The following is a 21,580-nucleotide window of genomic DNA, read 5'->3' as shown; positions in this document are numbered from 1 at the left end:
CAACAATCTTTTTACGCATTCCAGCTCCTCTGGGCCTCACAAGGACAGCTTGTCTTCCTCCGCCACTATCTTGTCCATGTTCACAAGAGTACCATAAGACAGCTCTAGCAACCTACCTAGTATCAGCAGATGACGTAACAATTCCGCGATTGTTTGCTGCTTCCCACTGACTTTCCGGCTGAAACAGGCAGGAAGTTGGCCGGTGGAATTTGAATGAGGCCCCGGTTTTAAAATAGCCCAGGCCTCATTTCTGGAACGCTGGGTGAGTTTTTAACTCGCGTTCCTACTCACCCACTGTAAACCGATCTGGAGTTAAAAATTAAACCTCATGTATGTGGTCACAGGGGACAGCAAAATAACATGTCCTTTGATTCACCATCAGCAACACCACAGGAGATCTAGAATACCAATACCATGCTTCAACTAGGAAGCCGCTCTCAAAGGTTACATGTCTCACAGGAAATTGTGATTTTCTTTTTCTCATTAAAATGAATAAACTGGAATCTGTGTGCTTGGGATTTCTAGTAACACTCCCTCCCAACCCACCTTTCCCTGAGGTTAAAAAAAAATCTATGAATTTGAGAGAATGTGAGAGATGATCAGTTTTCAACAATACACAAACCCAAAACAAACTTGGAATTTTTGTATAAGTTGGTAAATGAAAAATTACTTTAAAGGCCCTGATGTGTTCACATGCAATTCAAGTGTTCAGCAAACTGCCACACTTTTTGCAGCAACTGTTCCAAATCTTGACCTTAAAAATGTTGAGTTTGTTTCTGGGGGAACTCCCTTGAGTCTTCTGGCTGCTCACCATGGTTGGTTCCCAGGAGCAACACCATATGAGATCTCTTGCTATTTATAATTAATTTTAAGGTAAGTTTCTGTAATTCCTTACTCATTCCCCAACATATACTAAATATGAATCAACTCTGCTTCATTATATATGTACACCTTTGTGTCACTCTACTACTCCAACTTTCCTCTAACCTATACTGTTCCCAAAGTCATTAATCCTTGATATTTACAGTATCAATAAATAGTACTATTAGAATAAAACATAGATGTGTGGTAAATAGTTATTATTTTCTATATTTTAAATTCAGAATGCAACCTGTTGATTGTATTTTGTGTAAAGGTCTTTTCTGATGGTGTTATTTCATTAAAAAGGTTTTTCCATCTTGCCATTATACATTAAAATGAAAAATGTATTTTCTCATATACAGGTAAAGCTGCCTGTATTGATGGTCTATGTATTACACCCTCTGAGCTACTGTCCCGGCTTGGAGAGTTTCAACAATACTGTCCTGTCAGCCTTCAGTTAAATGGAGAACTTGAAGACTGTTCTGTCAACCCTTCATTAGAATTTGCAGCAGAGTTCCGAGGACATTACTACAAAATGGCCTCAAAGGAGGCCCTGGATGTAAGTATGCTTGTGGTAGTCAGAGATAAAAATTAAAATTAATTGAGAACTGAAAATAAGAATCTTTCAGATTTACTCATCCTTGCACAAATTATAGCCCAGTCTTTTAAGCTCAAGTGTGCCTCTACCTTCATAAATGATGGTGAACCAGAGCAGACTGTGGAATAGTGTGCTAAATACTATCATCTTCAAATAGCTTCCCATTTCAGTAGCCTATGCATTGATTGGAAATGCCAAAGATCTGCCTGCTGTATAATTGTTTAATTTATTTCCTTATTATTTATCATTTTGTTAATATTTGGGTTAAGCTGTTTCTCTTATGTGTGTTCATATATGGAATTCTAAATCAATGGCACAATATGTGAAAGCAATTGGCACTGAAACCCAAGTAGGTTTGGCTATGTGAACAAAAAGCAAAAAACTGTAGATGCTGAAAGTCTACAAAAAAAACTAAATACTGGAAACACTTAGCAGGCCAGGTAGCATCCGTGGAGGGAAGAAAGGAGTTGAGTTTTCAGGTGTGGACTCACATGTTTGTTATTGTTTAAGCGAGTTATTAAAATGTGCGTGCATTTTGGCCTGAAATTTTCTCAGAGCTGTACCAACCCTGCCACCGTAATTACAGTGGAAATGTGGCAAAAGCCCCTTTTTAGGCACGCTGGTGGATTCTATCAATAAAGTTAAGGCAGCAGAACAAATTCCAGGCTATTTGTTCTTGGTATAAGCACATTAAGTGCATGGTCTTGTAATTAAATTTTGCCAAATCCATTACATACATATTAAGAATGGTATAGTCATGCTAATTATATGGAAGTCTAGTTTTATGCAAATTTTGTGTATCTTGTCCTATTTCAAATAACACAAACTTGTTATATACAATATGCATAGTTATAGGTGAAAGAGAAAAGAGACAAGGTAGCACTTAAATCTATTCATACAAAGATAATCTCAAACATACAGTTCTATATTTTAAGAAAAACTTATTCATGGGTTTAATATTTTTGTCTAACACATTCATGCCTTCCTTTCTGGAAAATTAAGTTGATTGCTATCACTCAACTTTTAGCGGCATTGTAAGATAACGTAGAAAAAGAAAGCTTATAGCAGTCACAAAAAACGTAATACTTTCGAAAACCTAGAGGAGTATAGAAAGTACAGGGGTGAAGTAAAAAAGGAAATTAGAAAAGCAAAGAGAGGACATGAAAAAAATATTGGCAGGTAGAGGATAACTAAGGAAAGGGAAGGGCCTATCAGAGATATACAAGGTAACTAATGCGTAGATGCAGATGATGTGGGCAGGGTTCTTCACGAGAACTCTGTCTCTGTCTTCACATAGACACATAGAAAATAAGAGCAGGAGTAGGCCATTCAGCCCTTCAGGCCTGCTCCGCCATTCAAAAAAGATCATGGCTGATCGTCTAATTCAGGACCCTGTTCTCGCTTTCTCCCCATATCCCTTGATCCCTTTGGCATTAAGAAATATATCTATCTCCTTCTTGAATATATTAATGACTTGGCCTCCACTGCCTTCTGCGGTAGAGAATTACACAGGTTCACAACCCTCTGAGTGAAGAAATTTCTCCTCATCTCAGTTCTAAATGGCATACCCTGTATCCTGAGACTGTGACCCCTGGTTCTGGACTCCCCAGCCATCGGGAACATCCTCCCTACATCTAGCCTGTCTAGTCCTGTTAGAATTTTATAGGTTTCTATGAGATTCCCTCTCATTCTTCTAAACTCTAGTGAATATAGGCCTAGTTGACCCAATCTCTCCTCATACGTCAATCCTGCCATCCCAGGAATCAGCCTAGTAAATCTTCTTTGCACTCCCTCCTTGGCAAGAACATCCTTCCTCAGATAAGGAGACCAAAACTGCACACAATACTCCAGATGTGGTCTCACCAAGTCCCTGTATAACTGCAGTAAGACATCCTTGCTTCTGTGGTCAAATCTTCTTGCAATGAAGGCCAACATACCATTCGCCTTCCTAACTGCATGCTGTACCTGAATACTTGCTTTCAGCGACTGGTGTACAAGGACACCCAGGTCTCGTTGCACCTCCCCCTTTCCCAATCTATCACCATTCAGATAATAATCTTCCTTTCTGTTTTTACAACCAAAGTGGATAACCTCACATTTATCTATGTTATAATGCATCTGCCATGCATTTGCCTACTCACCCAACTTGTCCAAATCACATTGGAGCCTCTTTACATCCTCCTCACAGCTCACATTTCCCCCCAGCTTTGTGTCGTCTGCAAACTTGGAAATGTTACATTTAGTTCCCTCACCCAAGTCAATAATATATATTGTGAATAGCCGGGGCCCAAGCACTGATCCCTGCTGTACCTCACTAGTCACTGCCTGCCACCCGAAAAAGACCCGTTTATTCCTACTGTCTGTTTTCTGTCTGACAACCAATTTTCAATCCATACCAGTATATTGCCCCCAATCCCATGTGCTTTAATTTTGCACACTAATCTCTTATGTGGGACCTTATCCAAAGCCTTCTGAAAATCCAAATACACCACATCCACTGGTTCTCCCTTATCTATTCTACTAGTTACATCCTCAAAAAACTCCAGTAGATTTGTCTCACAAAGGAGAGTGATGATGCAGACATTGTAGTAAAAGAGGAGTGTGAAACATTAGATACAATAAGCATAATGAGAGTCCTAGAGGGTCTGACATTCTTGAAATTGTATAAATCACCAGGGCCAGATGGATTGTATCCTAGGTTGTTAAAGGAAGCCAGGGAGGAAATAGCAGATGCTCTAAGGATCATTTTCAAATCCTCAGTAGATACAGGCAAGGTACCAGAGGATTGGAGGTCTGCGAATGTTGTACCATTGTTTGAAAAGGGTGCGAGGGATAGGCCAAATAATTATCGGCCAGTCAGTCTGACCTCAGTGGTGGGCAAATTATTAGAATCAATTCTGAGAGATAGGATAACGTGTCACTTAGAAAGGCACGGATTAATCAGGGATAGTCAGGATGGATTTATTAAGGGAAAGTCGTGTCTTATGAACAATTGAATTTTTGAGAAAGTAACAAGGAGGATTGATGAGGGTAGTGCAGTGGATGTGGTCTACATGAATTTTAATAAGGCATTTGACAAGGAACCACATGACATACTGGTCAGAAAAATAAAAGCCCATGGGATATAGGGGAATGTGGCAAGTTGGATCCAAAATTGGTTCAGTGACAGGAAACAAAGGGTAATGGTCGACGGATGTTTTTGCGAATGGAAGGCAGTTTCCAGTGGTGTTCCATAGGGCTCAGTTTTGGATCCTTTACTATTTGTGGTATATATTAATGGTTTGGACTTAAATGTGGGAGACATGATTGGGAAATTTGCAGAGGACACAAAAATTGGTAATGTAGTTGATAGTGAATGATATCAACGGTTTGTTTGAGTGGGCGGAAAAGTGGCAAATGGAATTCAATCCGGAGAAGTGTGAGGTGATGCATTTGGGGAGTGCAAACAAAGCAAGGGAATACACAATAAACGGGAGGATATTGAGAAGGTTGGAAGAAGTGAGAGAACGAGTGCATGTCCACAGGTCCCTGAAGGTGGCAGGGCAGGTAGATAAAGTGGTGAAAGAGGCATATGGAATGCTTTCCTTTATTGGCCAAGGTATAGAATACGAAAGCAGGGATTTAATGCTGGAACTGTATAAAACGCTGGTTAGGCCACAGCTGGAGTATTGCGTACAGTCCTGGTCACCACATTACAGGACGGACATAATTGCTCTGGAGGAGAGTACAGAGGAGATTTACGAGAATGTTACCAGGGCTTGAAAATTGCAGCTATGAGGAAAGATTGGATCAGCTAGGGTTGTTTTCCTTAGAACAGAGGAGGTTGAGGGGTGACTTAATTGAGGTATTCAAATTTATGAGGGGCCTGGATAGAGTAGATAGGAAGGGCCTGTTTCCCCTAGCGGGGGCACAGATTTAAGGTGATTGGTAGCAGGATTAGAGGGGACATGAGGAAAATCCTTTTCACCCAGAGGGTGGTGGGTGTCTGGAATTCATTGCCCAGATCAATGGTGGAGACAGAAACCCTCAACTCATTTAAAAGGTACCTGAACCTGCACCTGAAGTGCTGTAACCTGCAAGGCTATGAACCAGGTGCTGGAAGGTGGGATTAGATTGAGCGGCTCATTTTTTCATCTGCCGCAGATACGATGGGATGAATGGCCTCTTTCTGTGCTGTAACACTTCTATGATTCAACGGTTCTATGGTAACAAAAAATGTATAAAAACAAAACATGCAAAAATTTAAATTTGTCTACTTTTTCAATTTGTTGTCAGATGTTCCTGAACAATCCGGAGATGTTTGTACCTCCATTAGCTTCTAAATCTCTTCCGACACCTGATATGCTACCAATAAAGCTTACTGCAGCTGGAGTGAAAGCCAGGTTTCCTAAACATGCAGAATTGCATGGCTACTGTCCAGTTACATTTCTAGATGGAAAACAGAGGTAGATTCAACTTATCAATTGTTTAGAGGAAAAAGAAACTTTATAAGATGTATAAGTGTCTTGACAGAGAACTGTTTCTAACTACTATTTTGGTCCTTCTATCAGATATGAAGCATTGGTCCCTGGACACATTGATTACGCTGCTGAGTACAGAGACAAAATATATCTTTTTCAGGATGAGGAACACCGTAATAAATTTATGCGGTAAATACCTCCGAATGATATCTTTACCTAAATTTCCTCATTATCAAATTTTCAAGCCTTTTGTATACGAGTTGAATTTTATTGTAACTTTATATTTTATTGCAGAAGTTTACAAATGCTGACACACAGGTGCAGCTGCACATTTATTTACAGAGCATTTTTAAGACCTAAATTAATTCAAGTATTCTGTTGGCAAAGTTGTATATACTATTAGAATAATGTTACACTCTTCAGTACAACAGTAAATTGTTGGTGGTGGCCATGGGTGTTTTTTTTTATTCGCTGATGGGATGTGAGCGTTGCTGACAAGGTTTGTTGTCTATCCCCCATCCGCTGCAGTGAACAGGTACACCCACAGTGCTATTAGGTAGTGAGTTCCAGGATTTTGACCCAGCGACCGTGAAGGAACAACGATATATTTCTAAGTCAGGATGGTGTGTGATCTGCAGGGAAACGTGCAAGTGGTAGTTTTCCTACCTGTCTGCTGCCCTTGTTCTTCTAGGCAATGAAGTTCATGGGTTTGGAAGATGCTGTTGATGTAGTCTTGGCAATTTCCTGCAGTGTGTTTGTAGATGGTACACACTGCGGCCATGGTACACCAGTGATGGAGGGAGTGAATGTTTAAGGTGGCAGATGGGGTGCTAATCAAATGGGTACTTTGTCCTGGATGCTGTCAAGCTTCTTGAGTGTTGTCAGAGTTGCCAGGTAATCAGAAAGGTAGTGAATTTCCTGAGTGTGTTTGGGATAGTTTTATGCAGCCATATGCCCTATAACCAACAAGGGTCTTGCCATATTAGATTTAGTAATGAGTAATGAGCCAGATTTAATTGACAGCCTAATGGTGTATGGACATTTATTTAATAGCGATCCGTGTTATCGAGTTCAATGTAGTGTTTGGAAGGGAGAAAAGCAAAACAGCTACTAACAATCTAGATTTAGGTGAGGCTGACTTCAATGGGCTGAGACAAAGACAGTAATACAAAAGCAAAATACTGTGGTTGGTGGAAATCTAAAATAAAAACAGAAAATACTAGAAATACAAGATGGGGGTGGGAACAGAGGCGGGTGGGCTGGAATTTCCCGCCGCCGACCAGCGTGCCAATTCCCCGGCACTGTCCACACTTCCGGCCATTTACCAGGAAGCCAGGTTGGGCCCAGAAAACCTCTTGAGCCAATTAAGGGGCCTATTAAGGCCTGCAGTGGCTGAAACACGGTCGAGATAGGAGGTAGCCTCCCGATCAGCACACTGGATTGTTTTTTTTAAAAAATCCGCTACCAATGATAAAAAATGGCCAACACTGCAGCTGCAGCCCGCTCTGTGCTTCCTCTCCACAAAGCTGATCTGGCAGCTGTGGCCACTTTCACTTTTATAAATTTTAAAAGTGCTGGGAGGACGCCTCTATCTTGAGGCACCCTCTCTCTTACTTGCAATAGCAGGCTATCTCTCTTTCACTGCTGGAGGGCTTCCTGTTGGCCCTGCGGCATCAGGAGCCCCCCTGCTGTCCTTAATTGGCCAATCCTACAATAATCGTGCTGGGTGACTATTCCAGACACAGTGCAGCGTCATGGCCCGCATTTGACATCAGGGTCCCAAAGCCAAATGAAAAATCCAGTCCATTAATTCTGTTTCTTTCTCTATAGATGCTACCTTACCTGCTGAGTATTTCCAGCATTTTCTATTATTTCAGTCCAGTAAACTGGGCAAATCTGTTAATGATTAAAATGACAGAAGAAAATTAACAAAGAATTTAATGTGATACCCTAAGGGGCAAGAGCTCTACTTGCCAAGAAGGATAGCCATGGACATTCAAAGACATGAGAGACAACATAAAACTAAAAGAAATAAACAAAAGTGCAAAAAATAGCACAGATCCTGGAAAATGAGTAGGGTACAAAGAACAGCAAATGGTGACAAAACAGATTTTAAGAGCGACAAAAAGAGAATTAAAGGAAATTTGCAAGGGATGTGGAAATCAACAGAAAAATGTTTAAAATTATATTAGGGTAGTCAGGAGCAATGCGGGCCCCTTGAAAATTGATTAAGGTGATCTCTCTGTTTGGCCTCCTTGTCTCGAGAGACAATGGGTAAGCGCCTAGAGGTGGTCAGCGGTTTTTGATGCAGTGCCTGGAGTGGCTATAAAGGCCAATTCCAGAGTGACAGACTCTTCCACAGGCGCTGCAAATAAAATTGGTTGGCAGGGCTGTTACACAGTTGGCTCTCTCCTTGCACTTCTGTCTTTTTTCCTGCCAACTGCTAAGTCTCTTCGACTCGCCACTCTTTAGCCCCGCCTTTATGGATGTCTGCCAGCTCTGGCGATCACTGGCAACTGACTCCCACGACTCGTGGTCAATGTCACAGGACTTCATGTCACGTTTGCAGATGTCTTTAAAGTGGAGACATGGACGGCCGGTGGGTCTGATACCAGTGACGAGCTCGCTGTACAATGTGTCCTTGGGGATCCTGCCATCTCCCCTGCGACTCACATGGCCAAGCCATCTCAAGCGCCGCTGGCTTAGTAGGGTGTATAAGCTGGGGATGTTGGCCGCCTCGAGAACTTCTGCGTTGGAGATACAGTCCTGCCACCTGATGCCAAGGATTCTCCAGAGGCAATGAAGATGGAATGAGTTGAGACGTCGCTCTTGGCTGACATGCGTTGTCCAGGCCTTGCTGCCGTAGAGCAAGGTACTGAGGACACTGGCTTGATACACTCGGACTTTTGTGTTCCATGCCAGTGCGCCATTTTCCCACACCCTCTTGGCCAGTCTGGACATAGCAGCAGACGCCTTTCCCATGCGCTTGTTAATTTCTGCATCGAGAGACAGGTTACTGGTGATAGTTGAGCCTGGTAGGTGAACTCTTGAACCACTTCCAGAGCGTGGTCGCCGATATTGATGGATGGAGCATTTCTGACTTACTGTCCCATGATGTTCGTTTTCTTGAGGCTGATGGTTAGGCCAAATTCGTTGCAGGCAGCCACAATCCTGTCGATGAGTCTTTGCAGAAACTCCTCTTTGTGGGATGTTAATTCAGCATCGTCAGCAAAGAGGAGTTCCCTGGTGAGGACCTTCCGTACTTTGGTCTTCGCTTTAAGACGGGCAAGGTTGAACAACCTGCCACCTGATCTTGTGTGGAGGAAAATTCCTTCTTCTGAAGACTTGAACACATGTGAGAGCACAGGTAGAAGAAGATCCCAAACAGTGTAGGTGCGAAACACAGCCCTGTTTCATGCCTCTCAGGATAGGAAAGGGGTCTGATGAGGCACCACTATGCTGAATTGTGCCTTTCATATTGTCATGGAATGAGGTGATGATACTTAGTAGCTTTGGTGGACATCCGATCTCTGCTAGTAGTCTAAAGAGACCACATCTGCTGATGAGGTCAAAGGCTTTGGTGAGATCTATGAAAGCAATGTAGAGGGGCATCTGTTGTTCGCGGCATTTCTCCTGTAGCTGGCGAAGGGAGAACAGCATGTCAATAGTGGATCTCTCTGCATTGTGATATTGTCAATGAAAACAAGGAAATGGCGGACTTGCTGAATAATTACTTTGCATCAGTATTTGCAGCAGAGGATCAGCATGCAGAGGATCAGAGGGTCAGCATGTCAGAAATTTCAAGAAACCAATATTGAATCAGGGATGGGGACTCGCCAAAATTAATGTAAACAAAACAACAGTAATGAAGGAAATAATGGCACTAAAGAGTGATAAATTCCCAGAACCAGATGGTTTCCATCCCATGTTTTTCAAAGAAGTAGGTGAGAACATTGCAGATGCCCTATCTATAATCTTCCAAAGTGCTCTTGACTCTTTTGATTGGAAAATTGCGCCTGTCACTCCATTAAATAAGAGGGAAAACAGGGAATTATAGACTAGGTAGCCTCGCATCTGTTGTCAGGAAATTGCTAGAGTCTAAAATTAATGAGAGCATGTCTGAACAACCTGAAAATTTTCATCTGACCAGAGAGAGCCAGCATGCATTCGTAAAGGGTAGGTCATGCCTGATGAATCTGATTAAATTTTTTGAAGAGGTGACTAAAGTAGTGGACAGGAGAATGTCTAAAGATGTTATTTATATGGACGTTCAGAAGGCATTGATATGGTTCATGTGAGCTAAAGTTGAAGCCCATCAAATTGAATTCAAATTATTGACCTGGTTAGGAAATTGGTTGTGCAGCAGAAGACAGAGAGTAGGGATAATGGGCAGGTACTCTAAATTGGCAGGATGCAATGAGTGAGGCAGAATTTGTCAGCACAGTGGAAATGGGCTGGGAGGTGGGAGGCATGACAAAATGGTGGTGAATGGTGTTTACAGTGCTAGTGGTTTTCCCCAAGGTGGCTGGGCTGGCGGGTGGAGACCCTGCTTGAAGGCAACGGGAAGGTAATTAAGCCTGTTGAACAGGCAATTAACAGTGATTTTACCAGCTTTTTAGAAATTTGTAAGGGGCGCACAAGAACAACAGAGCTTCAGAGCCTCGCCAGCGATAAGAAGGCGAAAGCTCAGCAGAAGGTCACTCTTGGCAGCAGTCAGCAGCCATTGTGAGAGGTGTGTTATGACCAGGAGAGCAATGTGTCTCGGGGTTTTTGGCTGTCTTTACCTGGTCTTATTGTAACAGGGTTTAATTTTAAGCACACTGTGTTTTGAGCTTCCCTTTTTGTGAATCCTTGTTCACAGTTTCCAATTATAAGGCAAAGAACTGAGTACACACAGGCTTTCTTTGGTTTAAAGCAAAAAGAGGAAATTTATTAAAACCTTAAACTTAAACTCTAATACGGTTCGCACCTACGGATATACACGCGTTCATGCACACGCGATATAAGCATGCAGATAGAATTAGAAAAGAGCAGAAGAAAAACATAGAACATAGAACATAGAACAGTGCAGCACAGTACAGGCCCTTCGGCCCACGATGTTGTGCCGAACCTTTAACCTACTCTAAGATCAAACTAACTACCTACCCTTCATTCTACTATCATCCATGTACCTATCCAAGAGTCGCTTAAATGCCCCTAATGTATCTGCTTCTACTACCACCGCTGGCAGCGCATTCCACGCACCCACCACTCTCTGTGTAAAGAACCTACCTCTGACATCTCCCTGAAACCTTCCTCCAATCACCTTAAAATTATACCCCCTGGTGATAGCCCTTTCCACCCTGGGAAAAAGTCTCTGATTATCCACTCTATCTATGCCTCTCATCATCTTGTACCCCTCTATCAAGTCACCTCTCATCCTTCTTCGCTCCAATGAGAAAAGCCCTAGCTCCCTCAATCTTTCTTCATAAGACATGCCCTCCAGTCCAGGCAGCATCCTGGTAAATCTCCTCTGCACCCTCTCTAAAGCTTCCACATCCTTCCTATAATGAGGCGACCAGAACTGAACACAATATTCCAAGTGTGGTCGAACCAGGGCCTTATAGAGCTGCAGCATAACCTCGCGGCTCTTAAACTCAATCCCCCTGTTTATGAAAGCCAACACACCATACGCCTTCTTAACAACCCTATCAACTTGGGTGGAAACTTTGAGCGATCTATGGACATGGACCCCAAGATCCCTCTGTTCCTCCACACTACCAAGAATCCTGTCTTTAAGCCTGTATTCCGCATTCAAATTCAACCTTCCAAAATGAATCACTTCACACTTTTCCAGGTTGAACTCCACCTGCCACTTCTCAGCCCAGCTCTGCATCCTGTCAATGTCCCGTTGCAACCTACAACAGCCCTCCACACTATCCACAACTCCAGCAACCTTCGTGTCATCGGCAAACTTGCTAACCCAGCCTTCCACTTCCTCATCCAAGTCATTTATAAAAATCACAAAGAGCAGAGGTCCCAGAACAGATCCTTGTGGAACACCACTGGTCACCGAGCTCCATGCTGAATACTTTCCATCTACTACCACCCTCTGACTTCTATGGGCCAGCCAATTTTGTATCCAGACAGCCAACTTTCCCTGAATCCCATGCCTCCTTACTTTCTGAATGAGCCTACCATGGGGAACCTTATCAAACGCCTTGCTAAAATCCATATACACCACATCCACTGCTTTTCCTTCATCAATGTGTTTTGTCACATCTTTAAAGAATTCAATAAGGCTTGTGAGGCATGACCTGCCCCTCACAAAGCCATGCTGACTGTCTCTAATCAAACCAGGCTTTTCCAAATAATCATAAATCCTGTCTCTCAGAATCCTCTCCAATAATTTGCCCACTACCGACGTAAGACTGACTGGTCTGTAATTCCCAGGGTTATCCCTTTTCCCTTTCTTGAACAAGGGAACAACATTTGCCACCATCCAATCATCTGGTACTACTCCAGTGGACAGTGAAGATGCAAAGATCATCGCCAAAGGTGCCGCAATCTCTTCCCTCGCTTCCCGTAATATCCTTGGGTATATCCCGTCTGGCCCCGGGGACTTATCTGTCCTCATATCATTCAAAATTTCCAGCACATCCTCCCTCTTAACCTCAACCTGTTCGAGCATATCAGCCTGTTCCACGCTGTCCTCACAAACGACCAGGTCCCTCTCACTAGTGAATACTGAAGCAAAGTATTTATTTAGGACCTCCCCTAACTCCTCCGACTCCAGGCACAAGTTCCCTCCACTGTCCGTGATCGGCTCTACCCTCACTCTGGCCATCCTCTTGTTCCTCACATAAGTGTAGAACGCCTTGAGATTTTCCTTAATCCTACCCGCCAAGACTTTTTCATGTCCCCTTCTAGCTCTCCTAAGTCCATTCTTCAGTTCCTTCCTGGCTACCTTGTAACCCTCTAGAGCCCTGTCTGATCCTTGCTTCCTCAACCTTAAGTAAGCTTCCTTCTTCCTCTTGACTAGCTGTTCCACATCTCTTGTCATCCAAGGTTCCTTCACCCTACCATCCCTTCCCTGCCTCATCGGGACAGACCGATCCAGCAGCCGCAGCAAGTGCTCCCTAAACATTTCTGTCGTGCATTTCCCTGAGAACATCTGTTCCCAGTTTATGCTCCCCAGTTCCTGCCTAATAGCATTGTAATTCCCCCTCCCACAATTAAATATTTTCCCATCCCGTCTGCTCCTGTCCCTCTCCATGACTATAGTAAAGGTCAGGGAGTTGTGATCACTATCACCGAAATGCGCTCCCACTGAGAGATCTGCCACCTGGCCTGGTTCGTTGCCAAGCACCAAGTCCAACATAGTCTCCCCTCTAGTCGGCCTATCTACATATTGAGTCAGGAAACCTTCCTGGACACACCTGACAAAAACTGCTCCATCCAAACTATTTGCACTAAGGAGGTTCCAATCAATATCAGGGAAGTTGAAGTCACCCATGACAACAACCCTGTTACTTCTGCACCTTTCCAAAATCTGCCTCCCAATCTGTTCCTCCATGTCTCTGTTGCTATTGGGGGGTCTATAGAAAACTCCCAACAAAGTGACTGCTCCTTTCCTGTTTCTGACTTCCACCCATAATGACTCAGTAGACAAACCCTCCTCGACGACCTCCCTTTCTGCAGCTGTGATACTATCCCTGATTAACAATGCCACTCCCCCACCTCTTTTACCTCCCTCCCTATTCCTTTTGAAACATCTAAACCCCGGAACATCCAACATCCATTCCTGCCCCTGTGATATCCACGTCTCCGTAATGGCCACAACATCGTAGCTCCAAGTACTGATCCATGCTTTAAGTTCATCACCCTTATTCCTGACACTTCTTGCGTTAAAATAGACACACTTCAACCCATCATACTGGCTGCAACTTTGCCCTGTCAACTGTCTAACCTTCCTCACAGACTCTCTGCACTCGGTATCTGCCTGTTCAACAGCTACCCCATCCACTGATCCGTGGTTCCGGTTCCCATCCCCCTGCCAAACTAGTTTAAACCCTCCCGAAGAGCTCTAGCAAACCTCCCGCCCAGGATATTGGTGCCCTTCCAGTTCAGATGCAACCCGTCCTTCTTGTACAGGTCCCCCCTTCCCCAGAAGGTATCCCAATGATCCACATATCTGAATCCCTCCCTCCTACACCAGTTCTGTAGCCACGTGTTCAGCTGCACTCGCTCCCTGTTTCTAGCCTCACTAGCACGTGGCACCGGTAACAATCCTGAGATTACTACTCTGCTCGTCCTGCCTTTCAGCTTCCAACCTAACTCCCTATATTCGCTTTTCAGGTCCTCATCCCTTTTCCTAGCTATGTCATTGGTACTGATATGTACCATGACCTCTGGCTGCTCCCCCTCCCCCTTAAGAATCCTGTGGACTCGATCCGAGACATCCCTGACCCTGACACCCGGGAGGCAACATACCATCCGGGAGTTTCGTTCGCGACCACAGAATCTCCTGTCTGTTCCTCTAACCATTGAATCTCCTATCACTATCGCTCTCCTATTCTCCCCCCTTCCCTTCTGAGCCACTGAGCCAGGCTCAGTGCCAGAGACCTGGCCACTGTGGCTTTCCTCTGGTAGGTTGTTCCCCCCCCCCAACCGTATCCAAAATGGTATACGTATTATTGAGGGGAACGGCCACAGGGGATCCCTGCACTGTGCGCCTATTCCCTTTCCCTCCCCTGACGGTCACCCAGCTACCTTTTATCCTGTAACTTAGGTGTCACTACTTCCCTATAACTGCTCGCTATCACCCCCTCAGCATCCTGAATGATCCGAAGTTCATCCAGCTGCAGCTCCAGTTCCCTAACGCGGTCTGCGAGGAGCTGGAGTTGGGTGCACTTCTCACAGGTGAAGTCAGCAGGGACACAAGTGGTGACCCTTACCTCCCACATCCTGCAAGAGGAGCATGCAACTGCCCTAGCTTCCATCCCCTCTGCTCTAAATTGACAACAGAGATTTTTAAAAAAAAGGAAAACCTTACCTTACAAAACCCTCCACACAAGAGTCCTTTTTTTTTTGGTTAGAGGAGGAGGATGGGTGGGAGACACTACACGTGTAGTGTTTCGGGTTTAGCCACTGCCCGAATATATAGGTTTACTTACCCAGCAGTCCCCTTGTCCGCCGAAACAAAAGGTAAGTTACTTTAAACTGAAACTCACCTTCCCAGCTGACACCTCGCTCGCACTGTCGCTGCTTCAGAAAAAGCTGCTGCCACAAAAGGTAAGTTATTTTAAACTGCCCGAATATATAGGTTTACTTACCCAGCAGTCCCCTTGTCCGCCGAAACAAAAGGTAAGTTACCTTAAACTGAAACTCACCTTCCCAGCTGACACCTCGCTCGCACTATCGCTGCTTCAGAAAAAGATAAATAGAACAGTTTGAGGCAATATCTTGTTACTGTTTCTTGAGCTTGCTGTAGTCCTTGATTGAAGATATGGTCTTGCAATTCTTTGGGGCCCAGTAATCTTCTTAAAACTCTGTTCACGTGGCAAACCCTTCTCTCTTTGAGTTTCACGTGTTTTCACAAGCTTCAGTTCCATGGGAAGAGATGCAGTTGGGCAGACAGTAGAGGCGATGTTCTCAGTTCCAGGAGAGATCTTTAATCCATGAGCACACGGCTTTTTCTGAGTTCAAATCCCTTTGATGGAAGTTCAAATTCAAAAGCTCCAGCCAGCTAGTCATGTGACCAAAACTGGCCCGACCACTCCTGTGTATTGGAGAAGCAGCTGCTGGATCCCCATTGTTTCAACATTGTCAGTTACCATGGAAACGTCTTTCCATTCAGTGCTTGCAATTTTAAGTTTTAATGTTCCTGTGGAAAAATAATGTGTGCCTCAGTCTTGTCATGTGGGGTTTGCCTGACAGGTGGCATGGCACTGTAGGTAGGGTGATAGTAAACAACAACAGTAGCAGTATGGAGACTTGCCAAACTTGGCAAGCACAGTGGAAGCATTCTGATCGAGTGTCGTCTTTCTTGTGACTTATGTGTACAGGGTAAGGGGTGGGCGGGAGGCCTTGGGAAATGAGTATATTAATTTGTAATGGGGCTCATTCACTCAGGCTTTGAGACCTCCAGTGAGGAGGAGCATCAGAGAGGGAGCGGAGCTGCAGAAACCAGAGCGTACCAGGATCATGAGGCTGGAAGGGGGCATGGACGAGGAGTGCGTAGAGGGCCACACAACCAGCCACGTGCACAGTTGACGCTACCCACCAGAGAGGGTGTACCATCAGAAGCTCTGCTTCCTGCAAATGTCTGAGCAAGTCATTGAAAACTGCGCCTCTCCATGGTGGTGATCACTGAGCTTGCGCTGTGATGGAGGAGGAGCTGAGCCCAATGGGAAGTGGCAGGCACCTGTTGCGGCGAAGGTCACCATGGCACTACTTTCTATGCCTCAGGATCCTTCCAGGGATCTTCTGCAGATATCTGTGGGATCTCTCAGTCTGTGGCTTATCGCTACATCAAGATGGTCACCAATGCCATGTTCAAGAGGGATGACCAATATGTGCAGTTTCGCACCAATCGGGACGGTCAGGCTGAGAGTGCTATAGGATTTGGGGCCATAACTGGATTCCCCAGGTGCAGGGTATCATCAACTGCTTGTGTATGGCCATCAAGGCTCCCACAGACCAGGCAGTAGCCTTCATCAACAGGAAGGGTTTTTACTCGCTGAATGTACAACTGGTCTGCGACCACTGCAAACGGATCCTTCAGGTCTGTGCAAGGTTCCCAGGAAGTCCCCCCGCCTAAATACTAAGGCAGTTCCAGGTGACTTTTTCAGGCTCCCCCCCACCTTCAAGTATGGATACTGGGTGACAATAGCTCCTTATGCCTGTGCAGAACCCCAGCACAGATGCAGAGGAGAGATACAACAGTTGCCACAGGACAACTTGAGTAATCGTTGAGCAGACCATAGGGCTTCTGAAGATGCAGTTCAGATACTTTGATAGATCTGGTGAAGCCCTTCAATATGCCCCAGCAAGGGTCTCGTGTATCATTGCGATGTACCATGCTCTGCACAACCTGATGCGACAGAGGGAAGAAACTTTGAATAATGAGGACATCCTGGAGTGCAGTGCCTCCTCCGAGGATGAGGATTTGGAGGGGGCTGCTGACCAGGCAGAATATGATGAAGACCTCGAGGGGCCACGGGCAAGGCGCAGTGAGGTATGCTCAAGAGAGGCTCGCGACTTACTAATACTGACACATTTCTCATAAGCCTTCCTTAAACACCCATTAAATAAATCTTCCACCTTCTATAGCCCTGTTGCTCTTTCCTTGAATGCCCTTACCATCTCTCTGGACCCATCATGACATCAGGCCACAGCGTGGGAAACGCATTGACCTCATTTGGTGTGGTCCTTTCCATCATTTACTGTACAAAAGCCATCAAACTGTTAATGGCCCAATAGTGCACTAAATGAGTAAAGAATTCTTTTTGTGGTACAGCATCGCAGATTTCATTAAAGACAAATAAACAGCAAGGGTAACATCGAACTACATAATATAACCTCGTGAAACTCAAGTGCAGCTTAGTGAACTTTCCCATGCATCTCTGGGTGCTGCTACATGGTGCTCCCCCTGCACTGTCATCTGAGGTGGAGGCAGGCTGCTGACCTTTATGTAGATGCTTTGGAGAGGGTGCAGAGGAGGTTCACCAGGATGTTGCCTGGTATGGAGGGCGCTAGCTATGAAGAGAGATTGAGTAGATTAGGATTATTTTCATTAGAAAGACGGAGGTTGAGGGGGGACCTGATTGAGGTGTACAAAATCATGAGAGGTATAGAGAGGGTTGATAGCAAGAAGCTTTTTCCCAGAGTGGGGGATTCAATTACTAGGGGTCACGAGTTCAAAGTGAGAGGGGAAAAGTTTAGGGGGGATATGCGTGGAAAGTTCTTTACGCAGAGGGTGGTGGGTGCCTGGAACGCGTTGCCAGCGGAGGTGGTAGACGCGGGCACGATAGCATCTTTTAAGATGTATCTAGACAGATACATGAATGGGCAGGAAGCAAAGAGCTACAGACCCTTAGAAAATAGGTGACAGGTTGAGATTGAGGATCTGGATCGGCACAGGCTTGGAGGGCCGAAGGGCCTGTTCCTGTGCTGTAATTTTCTTTGTTCTTTGTTCTCCGTGGCTTTCGATGACCGTGGCAGTCGTCCTCTGGATGCTTGAGACCTTGAGGGCCCAGGCATATTGGGGACCTCCTGTACAGGTGCAAGAGCTACCTCTGTCATTGCAGCTTCCTGAGGTGTTAGAATCACCGTCCAAGGGGATAAGGACCCACCAATCATGCCAGGAGTGCCCTGAAAGGAGACCAAATGTGCATCAGGCATCTGCTCCTCCACACTTTAAGGAAACGCTTATCCCTCCTGCTCATATGAGGAGAATGAGCTCCAGGCATCTTGCCTGCCCCGCCCCACCTACCGCCCCTGACCCCCTCACCCAGCCATTGCTCCGCAGAGCTCATGGAGGAGGTGATGGCATGCAGGTCTCTGCACATCTCTGGCATCCACTGTGGTTTGCTGGATGTGGCTCTCCATGAGGATCGCCACTTTCTCAATGGAGGATGCCATGCATGTACATGCCAGTGACACAGTCGCACTAACGGCCTGGATGGACTCCTGCATCATTTGCCTCTGTGTGCACGTAGCCTCGGGAAGCTCCACCAGATGTTCATGTACCTCACGCTGTAGCGCCAGCATCTTCTGCCTAGTTCTTTACTCCAGAGGCATTTCATCAGCTTGAAGCTCAACATTGTCGTGCCCTCCCACAGTCCTTCAAGTGTGAGTGGTCACAACTGTAACTACCTCTGTCAGCTGCTCAGGTGCATCTGTGTTGTGCTCACGAAATTGTGACCCTTTTACTCTCACACGTGACTACCCACCAACGTGAGAGTATCTGTGCTGGTGGAGGGTGTGGGGAATGATGTAACGCTGCATTCTCTGAGGTCTCCTCTTCCTCCTCAGAGGTGAAAGGCTGTCCCGCAGGCTGTGCAGCTAGATGTTCTTGTCCATGACTTGCGGAGAGAGACAGCAGAGAACAATACGCGTTCCAACACGTCCTTCTGACTACTTATCATCTGGAGCTCTATAAGGCCAGTAGTGGACACTTGAGCACTAAGTTTTGTGTTTGCCAGAGAGTCTCTTGCGCCCATCCTTAGGCCCTCATTCTCTTGGGACTCCATATCAATCTCACCATCAGCAATTGCATTCCCTGCCTCCAGGCCACCCAGCTCCAATGCCTTTTCCTCCCTTGGTGCCAGGATTGCCATATATGGGATGCCTCCTCCAGTTCTTGCCCTTTCTTGAGCATTGTCAGCTCTCTTATCCTGCAAGCTTATAAACGTATGCCCAGCATAGACATGCACTGCACCTAATTGTCGATCATGGCACCACAGGGATGCCTCCTGCATGCAGCCATTCAGTAGTGGCAGTGCAGAGATCAACTCTGACTGACCAGTGTCCTCCATAGAGAGGGTCCAGTGCTTGTGGCAGTGAATGCTGCTGCCCAGGCATTGCCGCTGACTGAGTGGGCACCCCTTTTGCCACATTCGTGCTCATCTTTAGTTACATTTAAAGCTGAAAGCTTAATATAATGTGCTACACTAACCTTGCCAGAACGTATCAGGTATCAATCCTCTTTCGACACTGCAGTCATGTGTGTGTGACCACATCACAGCTGTTCAACTCCTCTGCTATTTCCATCCATCCCCTTTTTGTCTGATGAACCAGTCTCCACCTCCCATCCCGAGGGAAAAGGACTTCCCTCCAAGCCCATGTCGCTTGGAGGAGCACCTCCAGGGAGGCATCAGAGAATCTGAGCGCCACTCTTGCTATGCCTTCTGCCATATACCGATGTCTGCAGTTGCCGGGACTCTCTCTTTGTTTCGTCCAAGGCTGCTACCTTTTAAAGATGGTGCCAGCCATGCCTAAGCTGGTACTTCCTCCTGCCTAACTGGCTCCCACACCTGTTGGCCATTAATTGGACGGCCCCAGTAATATCACTGTTCCACTTCTGCGCCCCCGCCTGTGCAACCACCTGACCCGTTTTCGGTCCCAACATCGGGACTTTGTTGCGGCCAATAAAATCCCAGCCGTGGTGTCCCACAAGGATCTGTGTTGGGGCCTCAACTAGTCCTCATATTTATGAACGATTTGGATGATGGGATAGAAAACCACATATTAATTTGTCGATGACACTGTTAGACCGAGGCAGGAGGAGTGCACTGTTAATTCAGTCCCACTTCTCCACAGGTTAAAACATATCAATAAATTTTCCCACTTACTGAAAAAGCCATTTAGATACTCTATTTGTCTCCAGAATAAATCACACCATCCAGGTTTCTTTAATAAACAACAAAATTACCCATCTATTATAAAACCAAGTCTTAACCAATAATGAAGTAAATATATACGCGAATAGAAATATTAAATCCCCGTATTATTATTCTAGCCCTCACGCACACAGACATACATCCAAAAACTGGTTAACCAGAAAAAAGGGATTTTTGTTTACAGCTGTTTCAAAGGAATAAAAGGAATAAGAAGAAATCTTATTTTGAAGCGAAGAGTTGGAAGTCCTTTGACGAGGTGTCCCAAAGTCAAATAGTTGGTTGCCACCCAGAGCCTTTCCAGGCAAGGTTGATAAACAGTCTGTTTTGAGTAGGTGTTCAACGAAGCAGAAGCTGCACATAGGTCTTCCATCAGGTGTGCAGCAACAGGTATCAATTTTTACACATTCGGTTCAAATCTTTTAAAGATGCAAAGTTTCTGCAAACATTCAGTATTTCTTAAAACTGAGGAGGCAACAGTACAGCTTGATGCAGGGATTCTTCACAGACAAGAGGAAATAGGAATCTCACACAACTGAAATACGGCTCTCTTCTCGAGATGCAGGATTCCTTTTCATAGAGAAAGGAGGGTAGGTTTTCTCCTCTCCAGGCAGAAACAACTGACACTTTCAACAGTTCAAATTGTAACTAAACTTTTCCAGAAACAAGTCACATGGCCACCATAAATCACTCCTTTGTCACTTGCTTGCGAACATCTGTTCCTTCAGGTCAGAAAACAACCTCCCTGTTGGGTTCTTTGTAAACAGGTGATTTCCAGTAATTGTTTACATTCCACTCTCAGGTCAAACTCAGTCCCAAAACTTTTTTCCATTTAAAAAAAACACGAAATTCAGCCATCTCCAGATAATACGATGTTCATGAAATCCTTTTCAGTTTTTTAAAATATAGATTCTCAAGTTTTAACAAAAAAAGGACCCTCGTAACAATACAAAACTGGATGGAATTGTAAGCAATGCAGATGATAACATAAAATTACAAAGAAATATTGATAGATTAAGTGAATGGGCAAAACTATGGCAAATAGATTTTAATGTCGGCAAATATGAGGTCATCCACTTTGGACCTAAAAGAACAGAAGCGGGTACTTCCTAAATTCTTCAGTTATATAGAGCCCTGATACACAAATCATTAAAATGTCATAAAAAGGTACAGAAAATAATTATAAAGGTTAATGAGCAGGTAGCTTTTAAACCCAGAGGAATAGAATACAAGGAGGTAGAAGTCATGCTTCAGTTAGACAAAGCCCTGGTTAGATCACA

At 44.9% G+C, this 21,580-nt stretch overlaps 1 protein-coding gene across 5 annotated transcripts in view; it reads left to right on the top strand.

Moving 5' to 3' along the window:
• ak9 (adenylate kinase 9) overlaps nt 1-21,580 on the top strand; it is a 455,773-nt gene that overhangs the window by 406,829 nt on the left and 27,364 nt on the right. For all 5 annotated transcript variants that reach the window (XM_068027233.1, XM_068027231.1, XM_068027230.1 and 2 more), the window contains 3 exons: nt 1,224-1,420; nt 5,735-5,904; nt 6,010-6,108. In XM_068027233.1, coding sequence (XP_067883334.1) covers nt 1,224-1,420; nt 5,735-5,904; nt 6,010-6,108 — 466 coding nt within the window. The remainder of the gene's footprint in view (nt 1-1,223; nt 1,421-5,734; nt 5,905-6,009; nt 6,109-21,580) is intronic.

This window comes from Heterodontus francisci, chromosome 3 (assembly GCF_036365525.1).
Source record: "Heterodontus francisci isolate sHetFra1 chromosome 3, sHetFra1.hap1, whole genome shotgun sequence".
Lineage (NCBI taxonomy): Eukaryota > Metazoa > Chordata > Chondrichthyes > Heterodontiformes > Heterodontidae > Heterodontus > Heterodontus francisci.
This window is presented reverse-complemented; position numbering and strand designations above follow the sequence as displayed.